This window comes from Sceloporus occidentalis, unplaced genomic scaffold, assembly GCF_023333645.1.
Source record: "Sceloporus occidentalis isolate IW3139 unplaced genomic scaffold, rSceOcc1.0.p SCAF_113, whole genome shotgun sequence".
In the NCBI taxonomy this organism is placed as follows: domain Eukaryota; kingdom Metazoa; phylum Chordata; class Lepidosauria; order Squamata; family Phrynosomatidae; genus Sceloporus; species Sceloporus occidentalis.
Window position 1 is genome coordinate 2938004 of NW_028317093.1, and position 25579 is coordinate 2963582.

Here is a 25579-nt window from a genome sequence, read left to right on the forward strand (position 1 = left end):
TGCAAATTCACTTCTCACATACTTAAGATATAATGGGAATTTTATACATGGAAAATTACAATTTGTAAAAAAACAAATTCGTTTTTTTGCTATTTTTATTCTGGTGGTTGGGAAGTTACGTTTGATAGAATTTCTGTTTTATGGAAAAAAATATCGAATAGATTATTGTATAGACCTATGTCAACCCTAAAGCCTGTGCACAATGCACATTTAAGATCAAACGCCCGGTAGTAATATAGGACTGGATAGAACGGGAAAAGCAAATGAGTGCTTCAAAGAGAACAGTTATGGTTTGGGGAAAATACAGGGATAGTGAAGCAAATATCATTAAATGGAAATTGTTCTTGGTAAGTTAGTAGTTATGTATTTCACCATTAAGATTTTATATAAAATGTTATCGTCATTAAACTTCACATGAGATCAGCCTGGCATCATCTCTCAGGTATCTGTTCTTTGTGAAGTAGTCAATGCCACTTTAATGCTTCAATATGAGTAATTCCTCATTATTCATTAAGAACCCAACAAATTATTTAGTTTTATATTATAATATAAACATATACCTTTCTTCAGATCTGTGAGGACATTATCACCTACGGCATTAGATGGTGAACTTGAATTAAAGACCTTCCAATCTTATAACTATGGATGAACCTACCTCTCCAAATACAATTTTTAATGTTGGATGTTACATCGTTCATGTTGTTCTGTAGTTAAGATATGTATAATATTTTATGCCACTGGAATGTATTTGATAATTTTTATTTTTGTCTTCCCTTTAAAAATCAACAGATATTAGACATAATGGCTTGCTGAAAACAACATCTTTCATGGATTCCTACCAAATACATAGATTTTTAAGAACAATGAATAATTTACTTACGAGAAGACAAAACAGCAAGGTCATACCTAAAATGGGACTTAATAAAATCTTTCGGTCATCTAAGGTGAGAGGTACACAAGTGAAGCACTAGCACCATCTTGTGAAAGGAAATTAGTAGCTTGCAAATTAATTGAAAACAACTGTATTGAATACAACTGCAAAAATGAGAATGTTTCATTGGATAACAGGTACTTGCATCCAGTTGTAGAATTAATTAAATATGTGTACTGTGTTCAGCACATTGTATTCTTTAAGTGTGTATAATTAAACACTTGATTTTGGATTAACATTGGAGAGTTTTTGGGGAACAAAGTGTTTTATATGAGCATAATGCATGATGCTGCTTTTGAAAAATAAAATGAAATTATACTGGTATTTGCTGATATAATTTGTAAAAGAGAACACCAGGTTAACTCTACCAAAAAGACCTTAAACGAAAACCCAGGAATTAAATGAAACGTAAAAAAACAAACTTTTCAACCAGCAAGTCTACTGCCATATTTTAAAATATAATTCCCCAATACCCTGTGCCTTATACAAGTACATTTGGACATAACTATAGGTCTTGTTGTACGTTGGCATGAAAGTACTTAGCCCGGGTTACCTACTTCAGGGATAGAGAGGCCTATTTAAATCTTAGGAGACAGCTTAACTTTGTTATAAGCCAGGAAAATGTCAACCAGCAGGTGTAAAATCTTAGGATCCCTATTATAGTTCTGCAAATACTACAATCTAATTAAAAACTAATGTACGATGTAACAATTTTGGTTTGTTACACATTTGGGAGGGCTTTTCCTATTCAGAAGCGAAATTTGTTGTCACATACTCTCTCACTCACTCTCACTCAATGTCTCTCTACCTTATCCACCAACCACTTCCGTGTCCCTGTCTCCTTTTGTCTTGTATCTTCTTACAGTATGTATTCTGTCTTCTTTCTTGGACTGCTTCTCCCCACTATCCGCTCTGTAAACATGGACTCCCCGCTTCAGCAATCAGAACATTGGGAGAGAGGCTGTCTCTGTGGGATGCGTTTGTCTCCATGGGGTGCGCCATAGATCTGCCCTTTGCAGAAGTACTCCAAGAGGCCAGAATAATGCAGATGGATTTGCAGAGAAAGAGAGGATGCGCGCAGACAACCTCAGCTGTTGCCAGCATTTCTGCCGGGGCTTCAATGACGGACCGCTGGCGTCACATGACCTTCTGGTGCTCATTCATAGATGCCCCGGCGGAAGTGCCGGCAGCAACGGAGGTTGTCTGTGTGCAGACCTTTACCAGCTGCCACCGCTAGACACCAAGGAACCTGAAGCACGGGGAGATGTCTTGGGAAGCACTGGTAAGTCGGGGGAGGGTAAGAGTGGCATATGAGGGGTATAAGGGCTTTCTGGAGCAGGAGTGGCATATAGGTGTTAAAAAGAATATCAGGGAGGCAGTGGCAAATACGGGGCTAAAAGGAATATCAGAGAGACAGCGTGGCATATGGGGATATAAGGCATTTCTGGGGGGCAGAGTGGCATTTAAGGGGGTATAAGGCAGATGTGCATAACTGGGGGCAGGTTGGCAAAGGAAATTAAAACAAAAAATTAATTTTTCTCAATCATGGTTTTTATTAAATATGAAAAAATAGTTTACATGTGAATTAATAAAACATTTTATAGCGTAGTGTTATATTCAGGCTTTTTCTTTTTTTTCCTAAATTAATAATCAAATTTTTGGGGGTTGTCTTATAATCAGGGTCATTTTATAATCGAGTGAATACGGTATGAAGTGAAAAATTCACATTTTGTACAGGTTTACTCATAAATTAAATTGAGTATAAATTGGGAAAATAGAAAAGAAGATGTTAACATTTACAACTAGGATAATTATTTGTGTATTTAATGCATTCATCCAAAGGACTATATTTACTATAAAAGAACAATTCTGGTCCACTTCTAATCGAGCACTATGGCAATCAATGCCTAATTCACAGTACTGGGATGTTTTCTTTTAATAAACATTCTCTATAATACCATTATTATTATTGTCATTATTATTATTTATTGTTTTATATAGCACCATCAAATTCCGTAGTGCTGTACAATGGGTGGACAGGACAAAACAGGAGGGCCCTGTCAAATGTCAAATGCCCAAGATGTAATCCATGACATTATGTTATGCATTCTTAAACAGGATTCAATATGAGATAATTATTACACAGAGGCTGGACATATGTATTGTTTCAAATGTTAATTAAATGTTAAACTATTTAAGTATCCAGGGGAGTATGATATGTATAATATGAGGCACACCTTCAGCTGTTGAATGAATTGATAACTTTTAATTGAAATATTTCTTTAATATCATTTAACATTCAGCATTCTGATAGATGCTAATCAGACACTTTTTTGTTAAGTTGTTCCATCTGATTTGGGGATCCCTTTATTGTTTTTTTTTGCCTTTTATTATATGATGATCATCACTTGCTAAAACACTTTACTTCAAACAAGTATGCAAGGTCATCAATGATTTCGGATGAATGCATTTTGATTGTAAAGCATGTGATCATAATTAGGTGTCTATTATGCATTCATTCTATTCTGTGTTTATCTTACATACATTCATCATCTCATTGTGCATTTGCATGCTTGGTATTTTGCATATCTCGATACATTAAAAAGTGATTTTAAAGTTTAAAACTGAAAACTACAAAATAACCCTATGCCTTTTTCTCATTTATACATAAAAACAATAATGTTAATAGACCGGACAACATAAAACTGTATATTTGGGCGTGAACAAAGATGGCCAGTTGAATACATCTGGAATGTATGAAAGCACGCTTTGCTTGTGAATGCTGACCTGCCATTAAGGACTCACCAGTTTTATTCCCAAAATGTGGGTCTACATGATATTTCTAGGAATTTAGTCTAACATGACAGCACTGATCAGAACACATAACCAATATAGTAGGGGTTACTTACTAATTTATGAGTTTCAGAATCCCCTGGGTTCTTATGAAGATCTTACTATTTATGCATTACAAAAGAATGTACACAAACAAATCTTTCCTTCAAGGAAGGCTGAGCTGGTACTACATAATGCATAGTTAAGTATGACAAAGTGTCACTACTTTCACTATTCATTTAATAGTTCATTATGGAGGGCTATGCCTACATAACGCATAGCAAGTTAAACCTGCAGCTGTCCGGCAAACTGAATAAACCTGAAAGATGCCACAGGGAAAAGTATCTAAAGGAACTGGGTAGAGTATATTTTTATTTTTGCATGTACTATGTGCTATGCAAAAACTAATCAAAACATAAGACTAAATACTATTATGAAGCATCTGAAGATAAAAATTCTCCATCATTTGCATGGAAGTGATACATGGCCGAAAAAGCAAACACACTTTACCTATGCAAAATATAAAAACATTAAAGACTGATAATGAATACGAAAGGCATTTGCTTTGTTTCGATAAACAATGTTATTTACATCCTACAAGTTCAACCTTGAAACTTTACCAAAGTTGGTTGATGGTCAAATATTTACGTCAAAAAAGCATTACATTACACCGATATCATGCCTCACAGGGAACTTATTTGTATTTTTATTACAAAATTAAATCTTATGTTCGGGTGGGATTGGAAACAGGCATACCATTTTTGGTATGTGTTTTCTCACATTTAGGTGCCCACCATGTGATTTTGTGGACATAGGTCAGAATTTACTGAACCCAATACTCTCCTTCTGCTCCTTATGGGAGACCTCAGTGGAATGGGTTCAGTCAGAGAAACAGGGCTTGGTCCTAATAAACCACAAAAGGGATGCAGATGCCCTGGACTTCTGGTAATCAGTTGTGATTCATGGAGCTTTACTGCAAAAGCTGGAGAGATCCCAGGTGTGTTTGTGTAATGATGTTTATTCATCCAACAAAAAGTTGAAAAGGGTTCTGACTTTCTCCATTCAAGAAGGGTTGAGCTGGTCCTGTGTCTCTTATCCCCTTAGTGAATAAAGCCCATTGAATTATGCGTGGGACCAAGATGCCCTCTTGTAAACTACAATGAGAAGTGCTCCAGGGCACTCATTAAATTAATACATGAGTTGTATGGATAGATTTTCTGAATGCACAGAACGTAGTGTGGAAAAACCTGACAATAATCGTAGGTTTAATTTTTATCACTTCATCTAATAGCTCTCATAGCCAAACAACATTAAATGATGTGATATTATTATACAGTTGAAATTAGCATTCAAAAGCCCAGCAAATCAATAACATTTATGAAACTTATATCGTAGGCTGCTTCAGGAGCCATAGCTGTCATTATGTTCATTGCCACAGGGTACCCATAATTAATATCTTTTCTTTGACAGGTAACTAGGAATGCTTATTTGGTGGAGCCAGGCATGTCTTTATTATAGTACTTACAACCTGTCTACACTTTACAGGAGCCTGCAGGAAAAGAAAAGGCCAGATTGGATTTTTGACTTGCTGTTTGCGTTCAGTTAGCCTGAAAGGGATTATCTATTAGCTATGCATCTGATAAATTCATACAGCATGTACTTTTGTTAGTAATAAAAAAGAGGTAGGGTACATTTGGTATAAAATGGCCTAATTTTAAAATGATATCTGGGGATAATTTTAATGTTTTATTGATATGATTCTAGGTTACAGGCAAGGCGTGGGGAGAATTATTGACTTATCTGGTGGAATGGAAATTAGATCTATGCAGACCAAAATAAAAAATAAAGAAACAACAAAAAAAACAGACATATGTTGTCCTAAATGTAAGCATAACAAAGAACTTTTATTAAGTGTCTTGTACAGGGTGCAAAGAGGAAATTGTCCTTAGTCTGCTTTTAATTCTTCAGAAAGGGCTGTCCCAAAATTGTGTTGGGCTGTCATGGAAGAAGGAGCTCAGTGGGGCCACTTAACATGATGTTGCATCACCCCACATTAATAGCATGCTATTAAGACAAGTTAAATGTGTAGGTGTAGAGTGAGTGAAAGCTAAAATGTGTGTGCAAGTGTGTAACCATGTATTAGTGTGTGTGTTAGTGTGAGGGTGCGTTAGTTATAAAGAGGGACAGTGTCCAAGATGGGGCACTCGGCTGTAGTCCCCCACTGAGTCAGAGGATGCCAGCCCTCCCCCAAATGCATTTCATACCACTGACATTATTTTTAAGGGTGGTATCCAATAAAATAAACCGGCTAGTTGGTAGATTTAAAAAAATATATCAGAAATGACACTTACCTTTGGACTCAAGTAGAGCTTCAGGAGCTAGTTCTGAGGACAAATAGAAACTGAGGACAGAGGTCTCCATTAGGAGACTTTCTCTTGAAAATCGGGGCACCACTTAACCCTAATTTTAGGTGACTCATGACATTAATCTGTGCAATTATCTAATATAGGTCAATGAAAATCATATTATATTAAAGCTGTGGATTATTGTCTGTGTTTTATTTGGAAAATTGGTTGAGGGATTTGGTTCCTTTATCTCTGTCCCCTCCCCCATGCCAATACAGAGACTATGTGCCTGTCATGAAGTGCATATGGGTACTCAGAAGAAATTATTATTATTTATATAATAATTTGCTAAGGCAGTTTCTTTAGCACAGGAAGCCAATACAATGACATGCTGTAGGCATGTTTTTTGGTGAATAGTTGACTCGCTTGGCCTTGTTTCCACATTGGCGGTATGGATTTTGGCTACAAGCCTTCGATGAAGGCCATCTCTGACCAGACAGGGAGGAGTGTACCAGAGTCCCATTGTTTTCTGTCAATACTGAGCTGATGTTTTTTATCTCCCTTCACTAAGGTTTGTTGACCGTACAATGCATCTGCTATCCTCAACATTGCTCGTTTCTTTGTACTTCTTCAAAAGAGCTTGGCAGAGCATCTGTTAACCCCAGTTTGCCTTGGAATTTCTACCTGGGAGAGACCTTGCTCATGCAGTATATCTTCCCTGTGTCTTGTTGCTGTGCTCAGTCTTACCATGATGTATGACTTTAAACTGTCTTCAGCAACTTCACCTTGTTAGTGAGTTTGGATTTTCCTCACCCAGTTTTATTCCTCCTAAAAAGCTGTTTCAGTAGATGATTGTGTTTCACCTACATATTAAACTGATGTTAATTAGCACTTGTTTGGTATAATTGTTTAATCAAATACCTAACTATATGCCTACACAATCTCTGACTTTGTGCAAAAATAATTTATGCTGTTTTGAAGGGAATGGGTAGTCAGACCATGGATTTGCATTTTGCATTTTGTTAAGTGATGAAAATATATCTGTCTATTTTTTAAAGCATTCTTACTTTACAATTTGCCTGCCTAAAACTTTTGCACAATACTGCACATACTGCTACTATAAAGAATAAAACACATAGCTTTTTATATTACCCATCACTATAACATTTGAATGTCCTAGATCATTATTTGTAAATGATGTGTACAGACAGATATCATTTACTTAGGTTTACTTGAGAGTAATTTGCATTGTTAAAAAACTGCAGAACATTTCATTAAATAAATGTAAACTCACACAACGGATTCTGTAAAATGCCAGAAACACAAATCAGACTGTTGAATGGTAGTCTTGCTATTTTTTTCATATACCTAAAGTGCTGGGAACTAATGTATGGGTTCTGCAAAATTACATATGTGAAATGAGCACACTTTTGTGAAACCAATGGCTTCAACCAATAACAAACTAACAAAAGAGATCTCATAATGTCAGAGAGACTCTTCTCACATTACTGTGAGGCAAATCCCTTATTTACTATTGCTTCCTTATACAATTACATGCACATACAAACTGCTAAATAAGATGTAAAGCTATACACTTATAAAGGAGTACTGATCTTACATGAATGAAGAAGACTTTCAAAAGAAAATATTTGATCAAATTAAAGATATTCCAATGTCTAAAGTTGACACGTAAATGTTCTTACCTGCTGTTGAACTTCTCTGGGTGTTTTTCTCTCATCATGTGAAATCTGTGGGCAATTGATGCATCCTATAAAGCAAATACATTAACATTTCAATCTTTTTGAATTTTACATTATAATTTCTCCTAAGAAGAGCAGGATAACGGTTTATTAGGACTCCTACCAAAAATTAATTGCCTCAAGCCCAGTGCCCTACTTACCATGACTGGTACTCTTTGATTTATAGGATTGGCATACGGCTATCCTGAATCTAAGGTTTGAGTCTTTACAAAAGTAAAACTGGGAAGGCTAGTGGGACCAAATCTTCTAATCAGCTCTCAAGCACAATGCTTCTGTGTTCTATTTTAATTCTGCCATCCTGACATGTTCCTCAACTTGTTGCAGTGCTCTATAATCAACCATCAGCTGCTGAATCCAGTCCCTTTACCAAGAGAAGCAGCAGTTGCCCTGACCCCAGTTACCACGTCATCTACGACGCAGGTAAGAGTGGAAAGATTAAAAAAAACTGCACACACTTGCACTTTCTTTAATGGGATCCTGTCAAACGCACAGTTGAAGTGTTAGCCTTACTTCATGCAACCATTGATAGCAAAGTTCCACCCAACTAAGGCATTTGATCTGTGCCCACAGACTAAGGTATCCTATATGTGCCCACAGTTATGCTGCTCTTCCTGTGGAGTACTCCCAACTATGGGTGTTCTTCATGTGTTAGTGCCTTGATTGCATTATTGTATACTTTTCAATGTACCTCTAGAAAACAGATTTCAGCTGCCTCAAAAATTATTCTTGTGAAATAATACTTATTGGTTACAGGACACACATTAAAATAAGCACAATTTACATATACATGCATTAGATATAGTTAATATTTTTGCTTCATTATAAATAGGCAACAACAAAATAACAAGGTTAAGTTTGAATTAAAAAAAATGCTTATCCCTTCAGGTGTGATAATTGGATTTGTATTTTTAATAATAGAATATCAGTATTAAAAACATTGCTCTATACTTCATTAATTATCTGTTCTGTTTCTCAGATACAAAAAAAAAATAATGCAGATATATTTTCTGTCAAGTTTATTCTGTCTCTTTAGTAGACTGGCCGCCTGGGACATGGAAATATGAAATGCAGAGCTGCGTGTACTGACTGCATGCGGCAAAATAAATGTACCAATCATACCAGTTTGTGGAAGGTATCAAGCAAGTTTTATAATACCATTTAACACCAATGGCCCCTGAGCCATTTTAAACTTTTGGGTCATCATCAGAGGTTTTTTTGTCCATTTTTCACTTACAGGTTTACCTAATAGCCTATGGGGAGTCTAGAGAAGCAAGTATATTTAACATCCTTTATCCTACAATTGGATCCTTTTGGCTCTTTTTTTTTAAAAGCAGTCCATTTTGCTGCATCTCTAGTAGACAGAACTTGGCCAAGTATACTGAGCATGTTTCCAGCCAAATAGTTCTTACTCTCCCATATTACATCTGGCTTGGCTTGGTCATTGTACACCAGTATCCAAGCCAAGCCAAGTTCCTCTTGGTAGATGGAGGTAACTATTTTCTGTTCTTGGTACTAGGCTAATGAAAATTCTTGATCATTTTACTATCACCCGTCACTATTTGTTCATCTAATTGTACATGACATGAAATGTACAGGCAGATACATCTGAGTCAAAATAAATTGTCCATATAATTTTGTTGAAATAACATCATTATTTCTCTTATTTTTTTTAACCTTTTCTATATCGGTATGTGTGCCTGTGGTCTGTTGCTGTTTGGTCATGCTGTGCATTGTGCCGTACATTTTGCAGCTGGTTATTTATATAAAAGTGCCACACAGACATGTGCAGCCATGCACGTGAATAAGCTGATGTTCATTGATTGAAACACATTCCACTAAACCATATAATTACAATGGAGTAATTATCAATATCTACTGGCGAAGGGAAACACTTATTCTAGACAAATAGCATGAAAATATTCATACAATACCATCAGCATCAATTGGAACTAAGAATCCATATCCCTATTCCCCACACAGTAATATCTTGCTAGACAAAGGAAGTTTTTCATTCATGCATTATTTGTTATTAATACACTGTCTCCGAAACAGGAAGCAGTTTGCGCTGGAGATTTGTGAGCAAATTACATGGATTATTAAGGATGACTAAAATGTGAATACAGCCTATACACTGTACAGTATTAATGACAACATTATTTGAAGATTAATCTCTCAAACCGAATAAGCTTATTATTCAAAGGAAAAGTTGCACTACTTCGTTGAAAACTGAACCAAGATCCTATAGAGCAGTATAATAAATTGTGCTTCTTTCTCATCAAATGTAACTCTTACCAAAAATTAGCATTCTGGGTAGGTGGGGGAAAAAGTAATCTATATATTAATAATGTGAGGAGTCTATATAAGATCATCAAATAAAGCGTCACCAACACATGTTAGATTTGCAACGGATTGTTTTAATGCATTATATTGAAGCTAAAGACTTAAGGCGTAGCATAGAAAATAATTAAGCGCTCAGTAAATGAATGCATTTAAATACATGTTCTGTGATACACACTTGTTACATGTTAGCACACATAAGGGATGCCATGCGTACAGGATGGGTGCCAGCTAGTTTGGCACACTGTCTCTATAGAGAAAATGAAGTCATGCAGCTGGTGGCTCAAACAACTATAGTCTGGGTCAGCACTAGATAAATGATACTAACTGACTGCTTTAGAACAAGTCTTAGCAGACTTGAAAATAGACATAGGTATACAGTTATAAAACAAAACCTTTTTAGATTAAATATCTTAACTGGAAACACCTGCCAAGTTGACTGAAATTATGTGCATTTCAATGAAAAAATATTCATGTTATGCAGCAATTATAAAAGTAATGTTAAATTAAATTATTAAATCTGAATAAGAAAGAGTAGAGGAGTTCAGTTCTCCTTATTTTATAAGGGAGTAAAGAAGGCATGGGGGGGTGTAATGTCTGGACTTTGACTGGGCCATTGTAACACCTTCTTTTCTTTTTCAGCCATTCTGTTGTAAATTTGCTAGTATGCTTGGGATCATTGGCCTATTGCATGAGCCAATTTCAGCCAAGCTTTAGCTGTTGGACAGATGGCTTCACATTTGACTCTAGAATACATTGGTATACAGAGGAGTTCATCTTCGACTCAATGAGTGCAAGGTTCCCAGGTTCCTGTTCCTGCAAAACAAGCCAAAATTATCACCCCTCCACTACTGTACCAAACATTTCCACTTTGGTGGACATTGTTCCAGAAGTCTTGTTATTTGTTTAGATACAACTTTGCAAACCTAAGCTGTGCCGCCATGTTCTTTTTAAAGAGAATATGCTTTCTCCTGGCAACCATTCCAAACAAACCATACTTGTTCAGTCTTTTTCTAATTGTAATGTCACAAACTTTAACATTTAACATGCTAACTGAGGCTTATAGAGTCTGAGATGCAGACACAGAGCATTGCATAGTCTGAACTTGGGATGAATTTGCTGGAACATCAACTCCTGGAAAGATTAACAACTGTCTTGAATGTTTTCCACTTTTTAATAATCTTTCTCACTGTAGAATGATGGACTTTAAATTGTTTGTAAATCACCTTATAACCCTTCCCAGATTGATGGCAGCAACAATTGCTTCTGTAAGATAATTGCTGATGTCTTTCCTCCTTAGCATGGTGGTAACACAACTGAATACTCCAGACCAGCAAGATGCTAAAACTTCAGCTTTTAGAGAGGTGTTCACACTTGCTGATGATCAATTAATCAAGGGCATTTGATAAGCAGCACCTGTCTGCTACTTAGCATCTTAATTCCTGTAGAAGCAATAAGGGTATACTTAGGTTTTCACACATAGCTTCTCCATTTTGGCTTTATTTTTGTTGAATAAATCATAAAATATGTGTAATATGGCATGTGTTGTTGTTCACTATTTTTTGGACCTCCTAAAGAACAGATGATTGTTATTATGCCATGATATGTAAAACCTTCTTTTTCATACAACTGTATATATGGCCCCTGCAGATAACCAGGCCATAAATAGGCCAGCTATTACCACTAGAACAACCATAGCTCCAATTTAAATACAGAAGGGTGTGTAAAGCTCAAGTACGTGCCTCCTATGCAAGTGTTAACTGCAGGAACTATGAGGGATTTAAAGAATGAACTCCATTGTATTTTTGGAGTGGAATGGTTCTCATGGATACATATTACCATCTAAAACCGTCTAGGCCTGATCTTAAAATAGGGAGTTTCCTGCTTTCACTTGAGTCGGTAGAGAAAAGATGAACACATGGAAAGATAAATATTATGAAGGTTGTTAACTATAAAAGTGAAATAATATGGATAACAATACATAGTGTTATCTCCTTGCACTTTTCAATGGTACACCTGGGTTGTAAGATACAGATTGATTTGTGGTATCGAAAAGCAGCACTGCCTGGTAAATACTGTGTTCTTTGCATACATTACAAACAAAGCATTAAAACAGGAAGACAAGGAGATGTAGCGCCTGGGAGGCACAGGGGCTACTTGACTGAGGAGGTGAGCTTGTTGTTGGAGGCAGGAAGGGGTTAAGTTTGTAGGAAGGGGTAGCCCTGCAGGCGGTTGCGGAGTTAAATGGGGGATGCTTAGGGGGTGAGGTCTCTGACATTTGGAGTGAGTTGAAGCAATTTTACACCTGCCCTTCATTCTTTACAGCATTGGTGGGTTCCAAGTGCTGTTCTAAGATTTTACTTGGTGGTTTTACTACCTTTGGGAAGTGCACACCGGAGTTGGAGTCTCTGAAGATGATGGTATGATTATGCTTATTGGTGGGACCAGCCTCCAGTGGCTATCATTAACTCCTCTATTTTCTCCTCGTCCACCCACTGCACTTAAAGGCCTATGGGTCCCCGTAGAGGATTATGGGGAGAGACAAACCCCTATTTGTATGCTTATAATAATGGGCACAATTGTATCAAGTAGATCAAGATGTATTAGTAGAAAGCTCACTATTTGAATAAGTCTTCTTAAAATACCATGTTCACATTATTTTCTGTACAAAATCGCAAGGATAATTAAATATGTTCTATCTTGATATGTTAAACAAAACAGATGGCACTGTTCTCTCTGTATAATGCACGCAAAAATATAAATAATTTCATTTAATTAGATAAACATGGTTTTGTATACTTAAGACTGTAGTAATAATTTCAGAATGGCACAGTTGTCAGATCAAAATCTTGCAAGCAAAATAGCTTTTTGCAAATTAATGTATTCTAACATTTAGAAAACAATTATTACATATTAAGAGATCCACAAAATGCCTTTACAGAAGGAACCACTATCATATACGTTGAATTACCTTTTCCCTTCACTAATACAAAGATTTAAGAGGATTTTTCACAAGCAGCATTCAAACACTTTGATGCTACATATTCTGTAGAATGTGATAATAGAATTACAAGCACATACAATATATACAGTAGGACAAGGTTAGACCTTTTGATAACTACATGTAGTTATCAAAAGGTCTAACCTTGTCTTACTGTATCTTTCCTGCTCTATTTTTTTAATTACATATCACTATTAAATAACTTTATGGCAGGGAAACTGCCCCTAATCTGACGTATACACTATATGGACAAAAGTATTGGGATACCTGACCATTACACAAAGAGGGCCTTTCATGCCATTGCATTGTGCCAACTGTGCACAAAATCTGTGTAAATATGTATATTAATCGTATTTATTAATCATCCTACTTTAAAAGATCCTTACCTAACTATATGCATGGATACAATGAGAGGACAGACAAGCTCATCACAGCGATGCTATTAATGATTTTCTATTAATCTTTAATAAAGCAGAGTGATTAAGACACTATCCTCACTTTATTATTATACATTCTAACACTGCCTGAATAGTCTGAGTGCCTTATCCATGCTATATGTCATTATGAACAAATGTAAAATTTAAATTTTTTCATTTATATTAGATATGATAATAATTACACTATATTGCAGTGAATTTCCTAGCATTCACTTTTTCTTTTTCTGTATTTATCATGCTGGTGATATATTATAATATAATTTTATTTTATTGCTATTACATATGAGTCAAAATTGTTCAATTGCTCAGAGGATCATTAAAAAATATATAATAAAATAAAAAGAATATGTCTTATGTTCTCTTTGATAAATGTGTGCATTCAATATTTGACAACTAATGCTAAGCAAAAAGGTTGGAGTGTGAATAAAGCTTTCCTAAAGAATTGATAAATAAAAAGTGATTCAGATAAAACTACAAAACAACTACATATCAATGTCTATGTATTTAGAAAGCAATGTCATAAAATTCAGGTGTCCCAATACTTTTGTCCACATAGTGTATCTGACAGAGATCATCCTCCATGTGCTCTATTCAATCCTGTCCAAAACGCATTTACAGAAAGAGAATGTATAGAAAGCCCATATAAAGACCCAGTCAGCATGGAAATATCAATTAAAGCCCTTCATACACGCGACATCCTGGTGGCTATATGTAGAGCTATTAGTAGATACTCGAAAAACATTCAGGTAGTGGCCCAAAATGTTTAAATCAGGCCAGCTCAAGTAGCAATTGACACCAATTCCCAGATTCCAGGGAAAGGAATTTAAGATTGATGTTCCCACTGGGATAAGTAATACTATGTTATGTAGACTGTGAAGAAGTGTCAGATCTGTTTAATGCAATATATTGCTACAATGCAAGCTTTTCATCTGGTTTAGTGTTATTTGTAGGTGTGCTGCAGGACTTCTGATTCTGTAACAGTTTAGTACAGATACTATATATACAGTAATGGGTTAAATAGCACAAGTGAGATGCAAGTAAAGATAAAAAAGGAATGCCATTTTCACCTTCTGAGGAATTTCCTATACAAAATGTTATCTTCCATTGTAATTGTATGTAACTGACTGCAATTAGCGTGCGGGCAATTTGTGCACATGTGCTGTCACATAATAACAGACATTGCTATGCATCCATGCATGTGCACATGGAAGCCAGGTGCATGCAGGGATTCACAAGGGTTTGCTGAGCAGAACTGTATGGCTAAGCTTCATAAGCTAGTACTTTATGACCTACACAGTATTCAATTGTTCATCTTTTTAGGAATGAGGTATTTGCGCTTTCATATCACCAGGAGTCTGAATGTGGCTTGTTTGTCCACACCTAAGCTGCATTCTTACCTTGTCCCATTTTTTATTTATGGTAAAATAAGAGTATGTACTAGACATGCAAATATGCCAAAAATAATTTGGACACATTTTTCAGTTCCTTTTTGGGCCATTCCTTTTTGGGCAATTAATTTTGTTCCCTGCCCATTCAGTTTGCCCCAAAATTCGAGGGCATTTTTGATTTGAAAACAAGTTCACTAACTCTCTCACATCATCCAATCAAGGGAGAGGATGTCACCATAAGCTACCTCATTTTGCCTTCACTTGAACTAAGGGCAATATAGTGGCGCAAGCAGGGACGTCCTCTCCATGATCTTAATGTAGGTCGTATAGTCTTGATCCATGATCTCCAACAGGTAGCGTTAGGGCTGGACTAGGGATGATTAGGTGGCAATGACACTTTAAGGCCAGTGGTCAACAAATGATGTATGTGCAGTTACTGGCTTAGTATGTGTGACCACACAATTTTACTTGGGTAGCTTTTTTTAAAATGTAACTTGACTAAATAGGTAGTCCAGCAAACATTTAAACTTTTGTTTACACCGCAAGCATTTAATAATGTTCCTGCTAAATGTAAACATTTATATCAGGAATACAAACAATAGAAGAAAGAATAGATGTGTTAGTGTATTCTACCAAAATAATAATTAAAAAAAAAATACTGGGTAAAATAAGATATGCATTAGTGATCTACTTTCTAGGAAGAAATTAAGACAGGCTTACGTTTGTCTTATTGATTATCTTTAATGCTACAACATCAATCATTTATTTTACAGCAAATGTCAGTAAGTATGAAATTATATGCATGGCTATGGCTATAATAAATATTAGGAAGAACAAACGTACCCAACTCACCAAAAGGTAACCGAAAAAAGCACACATCTTTAAATCTCCAGAAATGCAATGATCACGTGTGTAAGTGGATAACAAGGCCTGCCAGCTGCCAACAAGGACCCTACAACATGTATGAATGGAGACTAGAGGTTGAGGCCGAATGCACTCAATTAGCAGCCTAATGGAACAGTCTGTAGGTATTCACACTATGGATAAGAATCCAGGGGCGCTTACATGGAAGAGCTATAAATCTGTGATTTATTTCCAAATGGATACTTATAGAAAGCTTAAAGTATAACAAAAAGAACCAACTGACCAAAGCTACATCTGTATTACTGCAATACGTTTTACTTATAGAGCTTCAGCAGATTCCATAGCAGTACAGGGAATTTATTTGTATTTAAAAAATATATAATAATTCTAGACGATAATTGTAATACTAATAATTATTATTATTATTACTACCACATTTTAAATATGTGAATAGAAATTTCACACCTTTGTGAAATATGGCATGCATAGTTATACTGTATATTTTTGCCACATTTGTGGCTGATAGCTATTATACTTTTCTGTCTTTTTCTGTCTATTAAGTGATGCGTTCAAGTGTTTTTATGTCTAAAGTTCAAAGACAAGAGAGGAGAGAGAACATTAACTTTATTTTCCAGCTTGATTAGAAAGGTTACATTTGCATTGCATAGAGACATATGTGGTGGTGAGAGCTTTTGAAATAAAGTTATGGAATTAAGAGTTTAACAATATGTTCCATAGTTACTTTGTGTCAACTCAAGAGTCCTTAGAGAATCTGCAGAAAATACCAAAGGACAGATCAATTATTAGTCAAAGGGCACGCAAAGAAAAATGGATCCTTGTTATGTGTGTAGTACTGATTGCATGTGTTCTGTAGCTGTAAACGGTATATGAATTATGGTTGAATTATAGTTGAGTACATCATTAGGGTGAACTGGACAGTTTGTAAATCCAAGATTTTATGACAGTAAGGAAAATAAAAATAAACGTATGCAAATATAAACATGTCTTAAAACAAGTGGAGACACTAAGCAAAGTAAAACTATAATACTGTATTTATCGGCGTGTAACACGCACTTTTTTAACTAAAATATGAAGCTGAAACCCTACCTGTGTGTTATACGCCGATAAAGCCTAGAGCGGCACAGCTTTCTTGCGCGCCCTCTCTGATGCCAGGAGCGGGTGATGACGTCACTCCGGCCCCGGCATCAGCACAAAAAGTAAAACGCTGGAAGATAAAGAGGACCCATACCAGATCTCCCAAAAGGTAGGTAGTCTGGATGGGCCTCTCAAATACTGGCAATATTGGCACTATATAACATTTATGTCTGTGTGTCTGAGTGTGTTTGTGTGTCTCTGAGTGTGTATCTCTGAGTGTGTGTATGTCTGAGTGTGTGTGTATGTCTTAGTGTGTGTGAGTTTTTTATTATTTAAACTTTTTTTTATCATGGTGATTTAACCAGAGATTTGATTTTATCTGTGCCCTTTTAAATTCTTGTGAAATAGTTAACAGAATTCACAATATTATGTGATATTATCCTAAAGGGTTACATTGAAATATCATTGTGTACCTTTTGCAATGTGTTTTAAACAGCCTTACTCATACACATTATAGTTAGAATTTCAGCTAATTATTTATTTCACAAAACAACTGATATAGCTAACTACACAGTAGATATGTCAATTGCTTGTCCTCTAATATTTGGTTAAATTTAAAAAAAACGTTAGTAAAACTCAAGACAATTATTATGTTGCTGACAAAGTAAAAAATATGTTTGTAAACAGTGAAAGATACAACTTAATACCAGCTACCACCAAAAAAGTTAAAATAGCCAGAGACAATAGTGAAAAAAAGTAATTAAAATAACAGAAAAACACAACAGAAAGTGATAAGTAATTACCAAATGTGAACTCAAGACTTAATTTGAGTGAAAGTTTGATATTAAATAATGATAAAAAAGGTATGACAATATATTGTGACTAATTTTTAAATAACCCTAATTTTGTAATGCAAGCTAGGAAGCAGAGGGGGACTGGCCAAGGGGCAACTGCTCCCTGGGCCAGGCATATCACAAGTGCCAGAGGGTTACTGCCTCATTCTATTGATCAATCCTTTAGTCAGATGTAAATGCAGGAGGAACTGACTGATAGAGGTATGCACAGCCTCCTTCAACGCCCACTGCTGAGAGCCAGGATATGATGTAATTTCCAAGCACTCAGACACAATGCAGCATGTGAGGACTGCGGGGGAGTAGCAGGGCAGGGCTGTCACCGCCCTGAGGACTGCCCTCTTCTAAGCCGACAAAGGTAGGGACCCTAATAGTAGGTGTGTGTGAATCTGTGAATCTCAGTGTCAATGAAAGTAATATACAGAAGTATAGGCCAACAGGATGTTCATCCAGCCACTCTCTTCTGATTTCCCCACAGGCCAGTGGCTTCCAATCCCTGCAACCCGCTAGTAAGATATAAGTAGCATTATGAAATCTTAACTCTGGTCTTAAAAATCTATTAGAACTCTTTTAAAGGAGAATCAAGGTTAAATCCTGTGACTTTTACCAAATCTAAACAATCCTTTCACTCTCCGCTTGCATTATGAAAACTAACATGACAGAGAACTTTGACATAATTGTTGAGTGGCCAGTAGCTATTTACTAGAATTGTGCATACGGATATGTGTGAATTACAAATTTACAGAATTTTGGCAAATTTGGGTGAATTCATATGAAACCATGAAAATTAGGTAAGCCCCCCCCCCACAGCGGACGAAAATGCTTTCTAAGTGTTTCCCTATCTTCTCTGCCATTCACTTCTGCTTCCACTTCCCCATCTTCTTGTTCTTCATCTTCTATTTTCTCTCTTTCATGTTCTCACTTTTATATTCTATCTTCTATCTTTGTCCGCATCTATGTGGACATAATCTGGCCCAAACTTCAGGATTGAGGGAGAAGATATCTGTCAGGAACCAATTTTTCGCTGCCTGAACCATGGCTTTTTTAATACCTGTGGTGTTTACATCTGCAACCACTAGTGGCCACCCTCCACCCTCTGGAGCACTCAGAACTCAGGTGTGCCTTGTTACCTGGGTTGAGCCCTAGTCTACATCCAGCTGGGCCTTATTACCTGGATTACCCTGCCTTTATGAACCTGCCCTGCCCTTTAGTCAGGGCCTTTGTATTGAAGTCTATGGACCTTCCTGCTGTGGCTCTGCACCTGTACTGGTCCTGGTTCCCTGCTATTGTGTCCTTCCAAGTGGACTCCCTGCTATTGTGTCCTTCCAAGTGGACTCCCTGCTATTGTGTCCTTCCAAGTGGACTCCCTGCTATTGTGTCCTTCCAAGTGGACTCCCTGCTATTGTGTCCTTCCAAGTGGACTCCCTGCTATTGTGTCCTTCCAAGTGGACTCCCTGCTATTGTGTCCTTCCAAGCGGGCTGTGTGCCTTTCGTACCCTTCCAAGCGGGCTGTGTGCCTTTCGTACCCTTCCAAGTGGACTCCCTGCTATTGTGTCCTTCCAAGCGGGCTGTGTGCCTTTCGTACCCTTCCAAGCGGGCTGTGTGCCTTTCGTACCCTTCCAAGCGGGCTGTGTGCCTTTCGTACCCTTCCAAGCGGGCTCTCTGTCTGTCGTGCCCTTCCAAGCGGGCTCTCTGTCTGTCGTGCCCTTCCAAGCGGGCTCTCTGTCTGTCGTGCCCTTCCAAGCGGGCTCTCTGTCTGTTGCGCCCTTCCAAGCGGGCTCTCTGTCTGTTGCGCCCTTCCAAGCGGGCTCCCTGCCAAAAGACTTATTACCTGTATTTTATTTTGCCATACGTCCGGTTACTTGCTTAGACTATATTACCCTTATTTGCTGGCCCTGTTATATACATGAAATACACTGCATTACCTGGATTTCTGTTTGTGGTGTCTTTGTTTGCATAATCATGCACCGTGGGTTACATACTGAACCCCAAGTATCCCCTGCGCATGGGCTCCTACCCGACCTGATCACCCGAGTCCTGACAATATCACTGAAAGTGCCATTTTTGGTGGAAGTTTACCTAATGCCAAAGTGGCGGGGCTTCTGGTGGAAGCAAAAGTGGTGGACAGAGAAGGTAGGGAAGCATTTAAAGAGCCTGAGAGAGAGTGAACAAGATTAAGTGAGAGTGAATGTGGGCACCGGGCAACACATTTTGCTTCCTGATTTTTGGCTGAAACAAATGGGCAGAGAACGTACTTCTCTGCCCGAAAACAAACTGAAAAATGTATCCAGATCATTTTTGTCTACTATTCACCCATTGCTATACAGCTTATTATGTATGAACAAGAGTCCATTGTTGTCCCATATAGTTCCACTTTCACAAAAGAGAGACAACAGGTAAATTCAGTTAGAAGGTGTCAAAAATAATTGCACAAATGCTTGCTTTGGTGTCCCTGAATCCAGCTCTGAAGTTTTTTTAATACATATAAAATTGGCACATTTTGTCTTGAGTTAAGCACAAAGATAATATCTGAAATCTCCTTATTTTTGACGAATGCCCTCATGATTCTTTTGACCTTGGATCCCCTAAAATACTAAATCAAATTACAGAACAATAGAAGTATTTTGTTAAACTATTTATTCAATCTTCTTACTCCATTTTTTAAATAGGTTTTGGAGTACAAAATGTATATGCGGTGGCCTATTTTACAATTGGCTGTTAGCACAGACTTTCTCATAATAAGATACGAACAAAGGGAAGCCGTTCCAGTGTTTCCTAACCAAAATGTTTCAGTAAAATGTTAAGTAAGCTTTAAACTACAGGTTGTAATCTGCATAGCAAGACAAAATATCAAATGTGAAGATAAAAATATTTTTGGTATATAATTGGCATTTATCCTATGTCTATTAAGATGAAATATCACAATGATCTGAGCTTGGATTTGGGTCATATGTTTCACATTACTTTTGAAAATGTATTCTCTTGAGTAAATGAGACCTTAAGGTCTGATTTTTGCATTTAGCACTGTAATATGTGCTAAAGAAGATATTATTATATGTTTTTGGAACATATAAGAAACATTCTTTTGGAAACTTTGATTATTAGACTTTCTAGGTAAAATAATCTTTGCACTTTATTATTCTGCAAATTTTATTTTTAAACTGCACATTGGTCGCTGTATAGCTATGGTGTATCACAAAATGATGCCTCCCAAATGAAGCAAGATTTTACATCTACATTTTTACATGTGTTTGTTTTACCTCTCACAGGAGGTTAATCCTGCACATATCATAATCCAAAATAATGCATGTTCTTATAGATTAATGAAGACACATGCATAATAGGGATCCTGTTTTGGGCTGTGACTGTTCCAGGTATGAGTGATTATATTAGGGAACAAGGTGCCAATCTTGCAATGATAAGGCAATGATATGACAGCAATCTCTTTGCATATGCCAAGTGATTTGTAGCTACACAAGAAATCAGCATCAGAAGCAGATGTCACTGATAGCAGCTACAAAGGGCTCACATGTGCACGAAGAATCCTTGGGGAACCCCTGAGCTACAGAGACTACTGGCTGGAATTAATGATAGTAATCCTTTTGTTGTGAGGCCCCACCACAAAAAGCCACAACTAGCACTAGAATGAGTATATAAGATGACAGGGGGTGTATATTTTTTATTAGAGGAGGGTGTAAAAAATGTGAGTTTGCTGGTCTTGCATCAACAATGTATTTATCTCCTTAATAATATAAATGAGCCGGTCAAGTAGATCAGTGATCTCCCTCGTAACTAGCCCACTGAGTAGAGATGCACCAGTGAGCCTGTTCACCCAGTAGGGTGATCCACCCCAAATTTGGTAGCAAGGGGTCTGTCACCCCCTGGGCCTACCACCCTAGTTGGCCTAGGCCACAATATACCTCTGCCTTACATACCACACGATTTTCATAACATGGATATATTTATACACAACTGTTGCACGGTGACCATATGTGTAAAATAAAACAAAATATATATTGCTTTGGTTTGTTTGAACAATATAAAAGACAATTAATCAAACCACAGTAGAAGATTATCAAACATAAAAGTAGCAAGAAGGTTTAAACTTTATTTAGAAATATCACCACTCACCACTCCAATGGAAAAGTAATTGTTTACAATACTGTAAGGCACTGGGTCTCCTTTTTCATCTTTATCATTTGGAATAACTTCAATTTTCCATCTGTCAAGATGAACGACTGAGGCATTCTCAATATCTTTAAGAAACTTCATGAGATTCTCCCCTTCATAGCCTAAAAAATACATTACAATTTACCATACATGCAGAATATGTGGATTTACTAGCATGATTATTTTACATGTTGAATTCATTTTTTTGATATCCATAAGGTGTGAAAATATCTAATAATATCCTGAACATGTTTTGCTTAACACAATCCTACATATAAACAAAACACATTAGTTTAGAAACTCCTATAGACAGAAGAATTTCAAAGACCATACATAAATGGAAAATATTCTGTTGTAATCCAATTAATTGCTGTGGTTTAGTTATTGGCAACACAATGCAAATAATAGAAAAGAATAGAAAATGATTTAAAGAAAATAATTAAAAAGAAAGGCATTTATTGGTTAAAGAGGTCATGTGCGAAAACATCTATGTATACTGAAAATATCCTATTTTTTTAATTTAGGAGGAAATTTCTGCATCACTAGTATGTCTGGCCTTTTGGTCATAATTAGAAACTTGTTGGTGTTTCCCTGGGACTCCAAGTTTCTCTAGGCACAGAGCGGTGCTTAGGCATGCTTACCTCCTTCCCTTGTTCTGCCTGCTTCCTGCCTACTACCACTTACTACCTGTTGTGGACATGGATTGCGTCGTCCATTATTAGTGATTCACGTCACAGATGCAATATCTGTATCTCCCTTTGGATAAACCACTCCCCTAACTGTGGCATATATTATAATATCAATTAGTTCTATTGTTTATACTTCTATTGTTTAAGAAGTGCATTACTTCTACCACCAGGTAGCACTATAGAGTGAGTAATGTGTACATCTATTGTTTATCTAAGACCATAGATAATGGCTACCTACATGAAAAGCCATGTGGGCTATACCAAGAACAATGGGATATCAGGAACTCCAGGAAGAAGGGGGAGGAGCAGAGGAGACTGGAAGGACAAGAAGGAAGCAGCATGGCAGAAGCTAAGGGAGCTGTGAAAGTTTGCCAGAGAAAAGTATGAAATAGAAAGCTGCTCTTCCATCTTGGGCTAGTTAAGTACCAAGAAGCTAGGACTAGTTAAGTGCCTAGTATTGTAACTAAGAATTAGAAAACAACTACTGAAAGAATCCTTTAAAGTCTTCTATATGATCCTGGTATCTAGAGCCATTTTGGAAACTGAACACCAAAGAAGTCATTTGATATGCTGATACTCTCTGAAGTTAAGTACATATGTTATTACAATGTTATTAGAATATAATTGTTGACTGTCTGTAACTTTGTTATAGTAACCTTTTTCGATATATTGTTTTTACCGCTAGAGGTATTAATAAAGTATATCATTATACATCATAACATCTGTTGGTATTCGTCTTTACATAATTTAACTGTATTCCTGAATCAAATTTATTGTTGTATTGTTAGATGTGTTTTGTCTAAATTGTGTATTTAAATATTAGCATAATTTTGCATAAAACAGGCCACGACCACAACAACTGGCGTAGTCGGCAGGATACAGTAAAGATTATTAATGAGAATACCGTGTATTTACTGTGCATTTATCGCATAAAGTTACAGATTTGTATGTTTATGCTCTAGTGCTCTAAAGCCATGTGTTTGTGTGTTTAAACTCTAGTGCATAACCCCTATATTACAGTAGAGAGTCTAGTGCATAGAACTCGCTTGTAATAGTGTGTAAAGATGTTCAGAACATTCAAACAGAAAGCAGCTGTAGCAGGGCAAGAAAGATCAAAATATGGAACAATTCCTGTATGGGCAGAATTTGGTAGTTGGAAAGCCATTGCTGAGGAACTGATAAAATATGCAGCTCCAGTCTATCCTGATGCTGGTACTGAACTTGGTGTGCAGGCATTACGTTTAGACCTAGGAGCTTACTCCAAGAAAGAGCAGAAAGCCGCTGCCACCACAGGCTGGATAGTTGTGCAGGCCCTTAGCCGCGAGGTGCAGAGAAATGAAGCATTAAAGAAAGAGTTGCAGGAAGTCAAAGATTCTTTAGTTATGACGAAAGAATGTATGCGTAGTAATGCGTGCCATGTGGCTGCTCTAGAAGAGAAATGTACTAACTTAATGGTAAGCAAGATCAAGCACAGGAGGTTGCAGAGATATAGAAAACTAGAGCCTGTAAGTAAGGTGCGAGCAATGGTGGCAGATCCCACATGGGATCCTGCAGAGACTCTCCGGTCATCCGATGATGCGTATGTGTCCTTTTCTGAAGATGATAATGAACTGGACCGGCGACAGGCCTGTCCTATCATTATACAACAGCAGAAAAGGAGAATACACTGCGACCAAGATAGGGAGCATGGTTGGAGAAATGGTGCACGTGATGAGATGAAGGAAGTGGTAAAGAGTTACACACATATGGAGCTCATTGAGCTGGCTAAGACACATAAACAGCAAGTGGGTGAAAATGTGGGCGAGTGGTTACTACGCATGTGGGATGGAGGAGCTGACAGTGTGCTGTTGAGTGCAAGGGAAGCCATAAGTATGGGGCAGCTGACACTGAATCTGCAGCTCATGCAGGCATTACAGAGGGTGAGAGAGATTAGGGGGAACTTTTCATTGGTAGACATGGTTCGCCATGCTTTATTACAAGTTTATCCATCACACTCAGATATTGAGCCATCGACCCCTTGGGTAACAATTAAAGATGCCATAAATCATGTAAGGATTATGGGTTGTGTTGCAGGATTGAACAAGGGTAATTGGAAAGGCCCTGATATGGAGGATTTTACAGCTAGCATGCGGTCAAAGCTTCTAAAGACTGCACCGACATATCTAAAAGTTCCCCTGCTATCTCTGCTCTATGGAATGGGAAACAATAGAAACATACACCATGTAACCACCCTATTGGCGGAGATAGAAGAGTTAAACATGGAAACCAAAGAGACTAAGAGTGTTTATACAGCAGAAAAGGCTAGAGTGCAATTTTCAGCACAAAAGTCGGATGGAAATCCGAGTAGGATGACTAGAAGGCAAATGTGGCATGACTTGTTACAGAATGGTGTACCCAGAGAAGAGATAAATGGTATTCCTACTGCACAGATGTTTAAAAAGTGGAAATCGGTAGTGAGAAGGCTTAGGCAGGTACACAAAGTTGCTTACAACCCTTGTAGTATTAGTGGGTCACTGACAAAGACTTCTCCACATTTAAACATACATACCAATGTACATTTAGAAGAGCCACCCCTACCTAATGATAAAGATGGCAGGACGATTAACAGGGCCATGACCTCCCCATTATTACAAGATGGTGTGCTCCCAGTGGTAAATGTGGCAACAGTATCAACTAGAGATCGGTGCCAACAGGTTGCTGGGGGGAGGGATAAGGCAAGGAAACAGAATGGGGTATGGATAAGGGGGGCAGAAACTAAAGAGGTGTTGCAGGACAGCCCTTTGACAATCGAAGTGCCTGCAGGTGTTTTAACTCTTTCCAAATTTGCAAGTCAGAAGTCAGGGTTTAATCATATTAAGCGGGACAGTACGGAAACTATT

General features: G+C 37.2%; 1 protein-coding gene across 6 annotated transcripts in view; it reads right to left on the reverse strand.

Moving 5' to 3' along the window:
* Window positions 1–25579, reverse strand: part of LOC149282552 (diacylglycerol kinase beta-like) — a 167726-nt gene that overhangs the window by 92598 nt on the left and 49549 nt on the right. For all 6 annotated transcript variants that reach the window (XM_089498076.1, XM_089498074.1, XM_089498075.1 and 3 more), the window contains 2 exons: window positions 21973–22133; window positions 7812–7876 (listed from right to left, as the gene is read on the reverse strand). In XM_089498076.1, the coding sequence (XP_089354202.1) occupies window positions 7812–7876; window positions 21973–22133 (226 nt within the window). The remainder of the gene's footprint in view (window positions 1–7811; window positions 7877–21972; window positions 22134–25579) is intronic.